Source organism: Xiphophorus maculatus, chromosome 8 (assembly GCF_002775205.1).
Source record: "Xiphophorus maculatus strain JP 163 A chromosome 8, X_maculatus-5.0-male, whole genome shotgun sequence".
Lineage (NCBI taxonomy): Eukaryota > Metazoa > Chordata > Actinopteri > Cyprinodontiformes > Poeciliidae > Xiphophorus > Xiphophorus maculatus.
In genome coordinates, this window is record NC_036450.1 from 10,512,038 (window position 1) to 10,525,286 (window position 13,249).

The following is a 13,249-nucleotide window of genomic DNA, read 5'->3' on the forward strand; positions in this document are numbered from 1 at the left end:
TTCTGTTACGTTATACCTTTTTCCCCCCATCATTGTACCTAAATAAGAAACATCAATGTTACTAAATAGCAGAGTTTCATGATGAGTAGGAGCCAGTTGAGTTTAGTTTGATTGTTTTTTTTTAAAGTATGCGCATCGTCGTGCGTGATGTTTTTTGCCATTTGACATCAAAGTAGGTTGGATTAATCTTGACAAATGATTACAAAAAACTGTTTATTCTTTTTTAGGTAACTCATCCTAATTTCTGTGAATGCATGGCACAGTATTCACAGCCCACAAACACAAAATAGCGTAAGAGAAAAACATTCACACTTGAAACGGGCTTCTTCATGACGCTGCTTAGTCAAATATGTGAGATGTAATCATACCGATTTTTATTGATGCTCTAATGGAACAAATAGTGGAGAAATTGTAAGAATAACATTTCTGATAATACTGTCAGGTTTTTTTAAATTTAATATCAAATTGAAATTTATGGAGACAACAATAAATCAAAGTACTTCATCACGATAAATGATATGATAATTGCCCGCCCATACCTTGACATAAGTTGACAAGAAAGCAATTTGACCATGGTGCTTCAGGAAATTTCTTTCTTTCCTATTTTAGCAACTTTTTAAAGAAATAGTTCGATCAATGTTATTTTGTTTAACTTGCCCTTTTAAACAAGCAGTTTCTAACTAATAAAAAGAATACAATTCAACTAAAGGACATTTTTCCTTTTTATTCTATTGAAATGATAATAGTAAAAAAGAAATCTTCCATTTTCTGTTTGATTATTATTGTTTTCATAAATGGATGAATAAAAAAGATAATTTGTGGATAAGGCTTATGTCTCCCCCACTCTTGTCCCTGGCAGGAGAGACACATATGGGAAGGTGTAAATGTTGTGACTGTAGCAACAGGGAGGCAGGAGATGGAAAGGGAGTCAGGGCGAGGGAGATAAGGGGGAGGGGTTTGTTTATTTCCCTTCTTTAAAAAAAATGATAACTGCGCCCCCAGAGTCCACTGGAGAGAAAAAAAAGCCAAAAAAACAAAGGTAGTCGGATGTAGGGAGACGGGGAGACAGATGACTGAGAGCGGGGGACAATGGGACGCGGCATGAGCAGCGGCCGAGACTCCCCACAGCGACGCGTTAAAGACGGGAGGGACGGACGGACATACGGACTCACGGAGGCAGCGCGCGTGCCGGTCCGCCGCTCGTTGCCCTAACAATGAACGTGCTGTGGTCGCTGCCGGCAACACATCGTAGCCAGAGGGGTGCGCACTGAGTGAGAATGGCAGAGACGGAGAACCAGAGTGGGGGGGTTAAATAGAAATAGGAAAGATGGTGTCTTCCCCCCATAGATAGCATGTGCTTTTGTTCATGGTTGTTCTGTTTGCTCAATCATGTGTGTCTCAGTCTGGCTGATGTGCATTACCGGGAAACTGTCTGACACCATGATCTTCTGTAACCATTTAGGTGAATACAAGAAGGATGAGCTGCTGGAAGCGGCAAGGTGAGTACCAGACTCTGCATGCTCTTTGTTTTCATTTCTCTCCTCTCTTATCTTCCTTTCAAGCCTTTTAATGCGTTTTTTTAAAAATACTTTATTGCATCTTTGTTTTCTCCTTTTTTAGTCATGCTAATATTTGTTTTCTTTTGCTCGTTTTTATTTTCTTTTTTCATCCATAAATCTTCCAACCTTGTTTTTATTCTAATCTTCATCCCTCTTTAATCCATCTTGTCCTTTTTCTCTTGTTTGATTATATTTTTTCTCCACCTCAGTGCACGCACACACACTTACACACACTCAGCTCCCACACCAGTTCTGTATTTTCAGATCCAGAGAGCCCGGTGCTTGTGGGCCAGCGACACTTGTTCATTTTCGAGGCGTGTTATGGTTTCAGGCAGTTCATGTGGGCTGTGTGCGGGCATGTGTGTGTGTGTGTATTTTATCTATTTATTTATTTTTCCGTTTTTGCCAGGCTCTCCCATTTGGAAGTGAAGTAGCTCTCGATTTGGGATTGTGTGTGGGTGGTGGAGAGCTTGATGCCTCAACAGAACCCCCCTCACCCTCCTTTCCCTCCATCTCTTCAAGCTCAACACACACACACACACACACACGCATGCATGCACACCCCCACATATAAGGAAGCAGCTGGTTTAGAATGGACGTACCCCAGTGTATTGGAGGTCAGAGGGCTGTTTATGTGTAAATCCAGAATGGTCGCCTCCCAGCTGAGCCCATGACTGCCTTATCACCCTGTCATTATGAGGAACTTCCTCTTTTATTTTAGGGTCATGCTCAGTCAGTTCACTCCCACGTTTGGCCTACAGAATGCAGATGTTTGTCTAGTTTATTTATATATCTATTTATGGCCCAGATAGGGCTTCTGTTTGTGTTTGTGCAAAGTTATGCATGGCATGGGAGGAGCCCTGTGGCCCGGCGCACTGCTAGGAGGAAAAATGTTGCATGGATTAGAAAGCTAATGCCGGGTTTCTATCCAGTATGGAATTTGATTCCAGCATTCTCCAGGTCTGAATAAGTAAATAAGTAAAAAATAAGACACTTTCCTGATTTTATTCCCTTTCTCATCTATTAAAATACCAAATCCTCTCTTCTTTGTGCTCATCTTTTCGTCCTTCTTTTTTCCTCTTCATCTTTCCCCATCCCTTTTTTTTGTGTCCTACCTTATTTCTTCCTTGCGTCCTTTATTCCTTTTGTTGTTCCTTGCCCTTTTGTTCCATTGCATCTTCAATTCATTCCTTCCTTGTCTTCCTTTCTTTCTTCCTTCCTTCTTTCATCTTTCCCCCATCCATTTTTCTTGTGTCCTGTTATTCCCTTCCTTGCATCCTTTCTTCATTTTGTTGTTCCTTTTTGTTCCATTGTATCTTCAATTTGTATTCCTTCTTTCCTTCCTGTTTTCCCATCCATTTTCCCCTTTTTCTCTATAATTTATTCCCTCCTTGTATTTTTTCTTCCTCCTTTATTTCTTCCTTTCATACCTTCAGTTTGTACTCCTCCCTCCTTCATCTTTCCTACCTTCTCTGCCTACCTACTTTCTCTCTCTGATACTGAAACAAGCTTTTCCCTTCCTTCAGTTCCAGCTTCCAAACCAAATATGTTTCAGTTTGTTGGACATGTTAGAACATATTCTTGGCGTATTCACTGATCAGGAAATTATTTGATTTTTGAATCTTCAAGCAACTTGTCACCTGTCAAGGCTGGTCAAGTTTAACATTTCTGTCGCCAGCGGATTTCTTGATGCATTTTTAGCTAAAATAGGTTGGACTGTAGTATAGTATGTAGTAAAGGAAGACAGAAAAATGGCATTCGTATGGCACAAAAGATTTTCCTACAGCACTAGATTTAAATATCAAAAGGACTAGTGGTATTTTCAAGTTTGAGTAACATTATTAATTTCAGCTTCATAATCACATCTAGGTGTAAAGTAAAAGGATCTGCTTTTAATTTTTTTATTTTATTTCTTCAAGTCATTAAGTAAGAGCTTAGGTGGTTTGAAAGACTTTAATGAGATGAAAGTCGGAGGGAAGAAGCTTAGCTCATTTTGTAGAGACTGAGCTAAAGAACATCACCAAAAGTTTTACCTTGTAGTTGCTGCATAGAGGCATCAAATATGAACATGCTTGTTTTATTATTTCTATAATATGCTAGAATGTCACATCATATTTAACAGGATTGCCTAGCAATTGATTAGGGTGCTTGATTGGAGTAGTCCGTAAAGTATCTATCAGTAATCTGGAACTGAGTTTAAAAAAGGGGTTTTGAGTGAAAGCAAAGACGAATGATCTCCAAGTCAGCCACCTTATGTCCATCAGCAATAATAATATGGATCCTTACTTTGGTCCAAACTAAAATTCCCAAATCTTTATATATATTTCCACAATCAACTATGGTTGAGCTGAGAACATCGCTCTCAGACCAGGGTGCTTTTCCTCTCCTAAAGCTGACCTCTGAATGCCTCAGTTGTTTCCCTTGAACTTCCAAACCGCATTGTGAACAGCAGAAAACAGAAATCTTGCTCTTCTTTCTTTGGGAAGATTTTAAAGAAAACGCAAGCTGCCCAAAAGCACTGCGGGTAGAATAATTATATTTAAGTGAATCTTAAACAGACTGATCTAATCCGATTGAAGCAACAACATTTGACGTTTTTGACGACTCTTTCTTCACCTTTCCCAGACTCTCAAAAATTAAGCATTATGCTGTCTCCAGGAGAAAATTGTGTTTGTGGCACATTCCTCGATGAAGACCAAATTAAGTTCTGTTCTTTGTTTTGAAACCTTTTTGGTTTTTAAGGAGATGGAAAACACAAGTGCATTACATGCTCCAGATTACCATCAAGTAATATTTGAAAGAGAAACATACACAAGAATACATTCATTTCAACAGCTTTCTGAGTTCTAAACTGGCAGAATACATCTAGTTTAAGAGCATTATTTGACATGGAATGCTTCTAAATGAATAATTTTCACAACAACTCTAGAATCATAAACATTAAGAGCATTAGAAATTGTTAGTTTTGTTGAAAGTCTTGATGTAGGCCTTCTGTAAAAGTTGTGAGATAGCAAGAACGTAAAATGAGATTTCTGAGGTTCTTATTCTTTAAAGTTGTGATTGGATTTTAATTCTGCAGTCACACTGGGAAGATGTTGGGATTTGAAGCAAGGTTGAGCAGGGAAAAGCTGTGAAAAGAGATTGAGGGAGCAGATCAAAAGAGGTAGAGTAAGAGGTGCAAAAGGGCAAGAGAGATGGGAGGTAGATTTGATTGAAAAAGGAGAAGGAAGGCAGCCAGTGTTGGAAAAAGATGAAAGAGTGCTAGAGAGCTTAAAGTCAGAGAATAGGATATAAATGTCAATTTGGCTGGTGGTTGTAATCAGAATTATTGAAGCAAAGAGAAATGGAGAAGACAGACAATAGTAGATGGTTATTGGATAATAAGGCTGCACTACTTTTTTCCTTAATATGTTGAAACCTTCTTCCTTTAAGACTGTCTGGAAGATGAGGCATGACTCCACTTGTCCTGGCTGCATCTCCCGATGGCCAGTCGAGTTCCAGAGCAGTGACCTTAAAAATCAAAAACATAGATCAACATCAAATCCCTTTAGTCGGGCCAAAATACTCGGGGGCGTTTCAGCATGACAGAGCGCCTTCAAATCATCCCCCGAACATTCAAACATTTCCCTGGGTCTCTTCAGTTTCAAGCTTCTGATAACGTTTTCCTCCAATGTTTTTCTTCCAGTCTTGCTTCTTTTCTAAACCTCTGTGGTGGTGGTGGTTGTTTTTCTACTTAATGTGTGCCTTGGTTTGTGCACATTTTCAGGAGTGGAAACGAGGAGAAGCTAATGGCCCTGCTTACGCCGCTCAACGTCAACTGCCATGCGAGCGACGGCCGCAAGGTAAGAGTCAAAGTGTGCGCACAGAGGGACTGTAAAGCAGTAACGAGCGCATCACTGTCATCTATGCAACTGCATTTTTGGACGGTCATTAGGGTTACAAAGCCAGCCTGCAAGTGTTTTTTTTTTTTTCTCAAGAGAAGCAAATGCTGGTATGACAGCTGTGAGCCTGTTTTAAATAATCTGAGCATTCACCAGCAGGCATTAGTGTCCTTTCTTGGCTGTCAGTCATTTAAATGAATAGATGGAGACACAACTTTTTTCTGAATAAATTAGCACTCATGCTGAACAAAAATGATGCAGCACAGCACACAAAAACCTGTCAGAGTGATGGCCAGAGCCATGGAAGGATAAGCTTTTTCTGATGTCTTTTTTGTCCCCCTTCAGACAAGTTTTGTCAATTTGCATGCCTATTTGGGGTGCACCAATTTTCTTGCTGATCACTGATCTTTAAAAACCCCTAACTGCCAATTCTGATTTTGTCTGAGTTTTTTTTTGTCTTAAAACTTGCTAAATATAGCAAAGAAGTTGCTAAGTTGGCAACAGTGGGGCAGTGTTGGCAACAGCCCCAGATTCCTTAATTTTGGGAGATCAGCTGATACTTTATTGTATCATAAGAATTTTTATTTATTGTTGTCCTGATTAAATTTAAATTAATGATGTTAAAAGTCTTCTATTGAAAATTTTATTTTTATTAGTTTTCCTACTTTGTTCCACAAGAGTAACATAAGTAAATTTGAAAATATAATGAATTGCACTTACTTTGGATAAGTCTCACTTCTTTAAATAACATCCTGATGAAGCCTATTGCATATAGGAAAGTTTTTCAAGAGAAATATCCAAGTTTGCAAATGCCATGCCATGCATTCACAGACATACAGTTATCTATAAATGAAGGAATAAATAGTGTTTTGTCATTACTTGTATCAGTATCACAATACTACTGCAAACTATCATAATGTAATTCTAAATCCATATCGCCCACTTCTAGAGAGAGACTGACAGATCACCAGGTCAAATCTGCACACGCACAGTTAACACTAGTCATCCCACTGTTGCCAATTTAGTGACTTTGGTTTTATAATTAGTGATTTTTCAGACAAAAAATTGATAACATCCAAATTTGAAATCAGCAGGCCAGGCTTTTTAATAAATATTGGTGATCAGTCGGAAAATGCAACCAGTGCACCCCTTCTTTTTAGCACATTTTGGATTTAATTTTATTGAAATTGCACCAAATTGCAAGGTGCTTAACAGACGAATCATACCCAGCGGTATAGAATCTGATTGGTCCAAATTAATCTTCATCTTCAATAGATTGTATTTGTTTGCAGTGGAAATAACAATTCTTCGTCGTAAGTTGCAGCAGACATCTTCATGTGTCCAAATACATAACCATGCATATTTGGCTAATGCACCTTCACTTGCTAAATATGAGTTCCAAGTACAAATCTAGAAAAGAAGCAGATTTAAAACGGGTTTCTTACCGAACGGAGTTAACTTAATTGAGTAGTTGAAGCAGGCTGCCTTTGATTTGCTGCTGATGAGCCGTGAAGCAGAAAGAATCCTGGGGTTAGACTTGAGGGTAGGAGGTAAATCTGGGTTTGCTAAATGAAATTCTAGGTACAACACAAGTACGCCGGCCTTTGGAAAGAAGCTTTGTGTTATCATCCTGTGACTCCAGCATCTGCAGGGAGCCCTGAGCTTTGGGTTTAGTTCTGCTGCTTTACAGCAACACGTCTGGCTTATGACTGATTAGTTCCCTGGATGAATGGGTGGAAGGAAAAGCAGACTGCTCTCTGGTTTTAGTGGCTTCTGGCTTTAGTTGGCGAACTCCCTCTAGTCCTCCACATTATTCCCTTCCAAGCTGACAGAAATATAAAGCCCTGTTTGTCTGGTCTTCTCGCATTATCTTGACAGCAGAGTGACAACGAGGCTCCACTCAGCAGAGATTATTATCCAAACAATTTTAGGATCCCCAGTGGATCCTCATTGGTGTCTCTTGGGGGAATAATCTCTTTACATTATCAAACATTTTCTGAAACGGCATTTAAATCATCCAAGCTCAAGTGGAAAAAGTTAAACTCCAGTCTATTTCAAACAAGGCGTAGCTCAGTTTCACCTCAGTGATCAGATTCAGACTTTTCTTTTAAAAGATCACTCTGGTTTATTGGACACTGAAGCGAGGCTCGCTGAGTTTTATAGTGGCTATGACAACTGCAGGGCCAATCCGGGACCCAAAGGGAGCGTTTTACCCTTTACTCTCGGTGGCTGCCAAATAAATGCCACAGAAGCCTAGAAAAGGCTTTTTTCTCTAATTATGGGTCCTTGAGTGATTCGGATGATGCTCAGCTGCAGCTCGTGTTCATCATATTGCCTTCATATCCATTTGTGAGAGAGCATCTCCTAGCTGCGGTGGGTCCGCGCGCCCTGTCGGGGAGGTGATGCCTCCGGGGAAAACCGTGCAATATGAAATCTTCCCAGATGCAGGAGACACACTCATGAGATCATTTCCAATTGCTTGAATTTAATGGAGCGTGAGTACATTATGGCAGCCATATCCAGAAAATAAAAACTGTCCCCAGACAGACAATGAAGCGACCTCTGCTGTACAATCTTCATTTGTGCTGCTCTTTAATTGCTCCACATAGACAGCGTTCAATATGTTTTCCTGCCTGGTCTGTTTAATCCACGCTGTGTTCTGGGAAGTTACTGCTAATTTAAACCGCAGTGGATCTGAGAGCAGAGATTTACCGAGTTATACTTTGCGGGTAAAAGCATTAGATTAATTATGAGTGTTAAAGAAATAAGATGTTCATGTTGAAAATATATTTACTACATTCCTTCACTAAGCTGGACTAATACTTGTCGTTTCATTTTTGGATTGCTTTCTCATGTATGCTTAATAACTAAATTTTTCACCTTTGCATATGAATTATGCCTTTGATGATTTTTCTGGGCATCTTGACTTTGTTTACTGAAGTAACGTGAACGTTTCTAGGAGATCTGACAACTTTTGACTGCAGTACTAATTACAATAGATCGGAATGAGGGTTTGTAAGAGCGGAGTTTCAGCGGCTGATCAGAGGGATCGACCGTCCTGTTAACTAAAGAGCAGCACCGTAGAATATTAAGAAAAACAAATACCTGCAGCAAACAGGTATTTGTTGTCAATTTTTGAACAAAGAAGAAAAAATTATTAAGACTGAGTTACAAATAAATTGTGTAGTATCAATGTGCAAATACTGAGAGCATCTCTAAATACACAACTGCCTGTTTTTATATCCTAATGTACACTAATATGGACAGTCAAGAATATCTTAGCACTACTGCAGAAGCTAATATCTACAGTTTTTTTTTATCTCAGCCAATCAGCTCTAAGGAAAATGAGCCACTGATTTGGCTGCTTTGTAAATGCCAGCAACATGTCGAGTAGCATTGCGGCAAAAATATTTCAGCTTCCCTAGATGAATTTTATTTTGGAGATTGAAGGTGAAGATTAATTTTAGATTTCATCTACGAAAAAATCCGTTGGGAGTTAATTGCCACAGAAAAATCTACAAATGATTGAATTTGCAAACAGGCGGGTGTCCACTGTAACCGCAATCAATGTGGCAATTTTCAGTAAGTATCAGTGAAGTTGTGCAGCCCAAAATGATTTTTTCTGCTGCTTCTAACTAGATGGTACAACACAGTTTTTTGGTGTTCTGTCTGTGATATTGTCAGCCATGTTTAATGTAACTGTTATAACAGTCACATGTTATTTACCTAAGCTATATTTTAGGCTGACTACAGTATTTTTATTTCATCAAAACAATCAGACCAACACCAAAATGTGATAACCACTGATGGAAAAAGAAATCTCAGAAAATTTGAGAAAGGTGGTGTGTTATCAGACCACCATTAACTCCTCTGACCCATATTAGAGCAGCATGTTGGAGCTCCTGCAGAAACTCCTGCTTGGAGAAATATATCTAAAGAAAAGAAAACAACTTGGCTAAACCTCAGCATCATGAACATCAATAGCAAGCAAGTGCAACTCTGATGAAATGTAGTTATTTCACTGTGCTTTAAAGCAATAAAGTTTTAAAGCATATACATGCCTCTGATTTTATTCATTTTAAAGACAAAGACTAAATGGGCAAATGTTTAACTTAAATAATTTGTTCATTACAAAAGCATGGGATGGGGTGTGGGGGAAATGGAGTGGTCACAGCTGCATCAGTGATCCTTAGATTAAAGAAAAATAGATTTTCTCCAGCTCCTAAACATTTGTTTGAGATGGTGTCTCGTGGACATTTACTAGGCAATCTAAATAATAGCAAACTGAAAATAATACACAGAAAACCTGAAGCCATTCTGGGATCACTTTCCTGTTTGTAACATGGGGCCATTAAGATGCCAGATGTAACCTTGGAAAAACTGCAGCAGAAGAATCATTCTGTGATCCAGTTAGTTGTCCTGTTGTTTCCTAAAGCTCCTCCATGTCCCCTATAGAGCAGCAAGTGTAGCAGAACAGTTTCTGTCTCAGCTGCAACAGTCCAAAGCAACTTTCAGCACTCTCAAAACATAAAAAATAGGTGTTGTTTCCCTCTTAATGCTAAAATATGCACATGACCTTCTGATTCAAAAAGGCTAAGTTGTGCAGCAGACTGTTAGCCGACAGAGACAACGTCCGCCTGTATCTCTAAACTTTAAGCAACCTGGGATATCACATGAATATATCTGTTCTATCTCTTTAAAACATCTGTTTATAAGCAATGGATTAGAATACTGTGTATTTTTCAATGCCTGAGTGTACGACAATGCTTAAACTTCAAGAGTAATATAGGCCAAAGCATGCACAGGAGGATGGAGTCTGGAGTGGTGGATGAATCAGGGGCTTCAGCTTGACATTCATTTAATGACATCAACAGCTGGACCGATACTGATATTGGATCCGATTGGTCTTTACCACCTTCGTTTTGTTGAAGCAGAGATAGCGTTACAGTACTTCTGTAATTCGAGACGGTTGACCATGACATATTTTTGGAGATCTGAGTAGGACTCTCTGGTCCAGTACTCAATTGGTTCAAAACTTACATAAAAAAACTGGAATTTCTTTCTTTTTATTGACAACTTCTCATTGGAGCAAACTGATACGGGGTAACCCAAAGTTCAATCCTGGAACCCCACTTATTCAATATAGTGCTCCCACTATTTCAGGTTATAGCAAGAAATTAGTCACCATAACTACACAGTTGATACACAGCTCTGTCAGGTGACTCTGAATCAATTCTCAGCATGCTCACTGAATGCTGAGAACAAACACAAACAAAACGGAAGTCATTGTCTTTGGACCTACAGAGGAACAATCTACGATCAGCACACGGCTTTGCACTAGATGTCATTTATAGATGTCAGTTTTGACATCTATAAACTAGCGATCAGGCCCAAAATCTGGGCATAGAAAACGTATAAAAGCATATCTTTTCATGATGTAAAGCATTTTGTGCTGCCTTGTTGCTGAAATGTGTTGTACAATTAAACTTGACTTGATTCATACTCAGACTTTGAGCTGAAAGTTAAAAGTAGCTGCTCTACGGAGCCTAACAGGATTTGTTTTGGCACCATAACAAGTTATGGTCAAATTGCCACCCTGAGACAATCCATTCAGACACATACAAATTGTCATGAACACTCCAGCAGTAATCATCACAGCCACGACAGAGCATTCCAAGATTCAAATGATTGATTATAATGAAGCTATACTGTAAAGGTGGAGAGCCACCTAATGTTCAATTTCCGTCTTTTTGGCTTTCCTGCACAAACAAATCCAGTTCAGGTGCTTCGGTGATGAAATGCAGCATTTGGGGAGTTGAGAAACTGATTGGATACTTTATGCTCAGATGACTAATCGGATAGCTGTCTTCCCTTATATTTAAGTCCTTAATCACACCTAATTCAAATAAATGTGTTTTTAGTGGGCTTCTGCAGAACCTGATAACAAGCAGGTTCATTTATTGGAATTAGGTGCGGTGAAGCAGAGAGGCAACATTGAGCAGAGCAGAGGGGTAATACCATCTAAACTCAGCTAAGTTTACTCATGTCAGGTTGTTGGGTAAATGATTTGTTTGACATCTGACCAGTTTTGATGCTTTGGAGCTGAGTTCATTTTGACAGCAATGCAGAGATAATTGGTTTCTGGTAGCCATTTTTATACTTGCTCACATGTAGCATATCTACTCGGCTGCAAGCTGCGAGCCTCCTCTACCTACCACTTGTAATCAGTGTAACTCATGGGGGATGATTGGAGTTTCTCCCAATTTGAAGTGAGTTAAACCCATGGTGAGATGGGAAGCTGTGTGAAACTTTCAGAAAGAAGGTTGTTTAGCTTTAATGACATTCTGGCATAAATCAGATCCAGCATTTGAGGAAAAGAATCCGAATCCAACTATAGAGCACAGAGGTGGAAGAGTCATGGTTTGAGAAGGATTGGCTTCAGTAGGACCTGACCAGTTCACCATCTTAAAATCAACCATAAAGCCTACCTATTAAATGGTGCTTCGTGTAAATTATGACATTGTTAAAGAAAATAACACCAAAAACAGAGCTGGATTGTTAGAGATTTTTTGGTATTATCATTTTATTCTTACTTTAGTGCACATTCAGCCTATGAATCATTGTGATTTTCTGTTTAAAGTGTTCTCTTCCTTACGTGTGTATGGAGGTCACTGCTGTCGGTTCAACTTTACGCACCTCCTAATTTAGTAACTACCTGTGAGCAGTCGTATTGTTTTATTGACAGTGCTGACCGAGATTTGAACCGGGCTCAGACCTTTGATCAGATATCACATCTGGAACTGGGTTGTTAGATGTTTGGGTTAGAAGCTTTACGACCTCTGTTGTTTTCCTCACTGCCCCCTTGCCTGTTCTTCTTTGACAATAAAAACAGGAGCTCATGTGAGAGCAGATCAGAACGCTCTGTAAAACTGCTCGTCGGAGAAGTTTGGCAGAGCCTTCCCTTTTGCAAAAGCTCCACGTAAAATTCATATACGTTGTCTGTGGTTCTTTCTTTTATTTAGGTTCGAAAGGAAAATACCTATCAGGATATTCTAATATATCCTGAAATCCACAAAAAAATGGCTAAAAATCAAGAAATGGAAAATACTGGGAAGACAGAAATCTGAGGAATGCATGGCTGAAACTTGGCGTTTACAGGGAAGGTTTATCTAACTTTTTCCTTTGCCGTATATACAAAGACAATTTAGTCTGGTAAGCACCATTGTCTAACTAAACTATAAAATAAAGTTAAAGTGGCTCATACTGAATACAAGTTTTAATATGCATGGGTTGGCTGCTGGAATACAGGCTTATCAAGGTTTTTATAAAGTTACTTTTAGAGTTTTAAAATGGAAAAAAAAATCTTTCTATTCCTAGGCCGTTTACTGAGAAGCTGTAGAAAGTGAGAAAATTTTTTTCTACCTTTGTGTGACAGTCATGTAGCGCTTTTTTCTGAGATATTGTTCTCCACTGCCAATCAGCCCATAAGAAAGCTGCAACACTTTTCTCTCACTAAGAGAAAATTGACTGTTTTGAAATATTTCTATGCGAGAAAGACACTGATCATCATGCTGTAGACTCTAATGGGTACTTCCCGTCACTATTGTAATTAGTTCCAGTTTTCTAGCTTCTGGAACAGATGGCCTGACTAATTCATCAGCTAATATAAGGTAGGTATAATCTATTAAAACACTTCTACAAAATTTAGTGCCTCTTTATTCTGGATTTTGTCTAAAGTCTGTGAATCAAAAGCTAAAGAAAAATTAATTTCTTTTATGGATAACATATAAAAACAAAAATGTTTTGTTT

General features: G+C 38.9%; 1 protein-coding gene across 1 annotated transcript in view; it reads left to right on the top strand.

Moving 5' to 3' along the window:
• Window positions 1-13,249, top strand: part of LOC102225103 (tankyrase-1-like) — a 78,885-nt gene that overhangs the window by 29,197 nt on the left and 36,439 nt on the right. Inside the window, exons 5-6 of the mRNA XM_014470589.2 lie at window positions 1,463-1,499; window positions 5,326-5,401. Coding sequence (XP_014326075.1) covers window positions 1,463-1,499; window positions 5,326-5,401 — 113 coding nt within the window. The remainder of the gene's footprint in view (window positions 1-1,462; window positions 1,500-5,325; window positions 5,402-13,249) is intronic.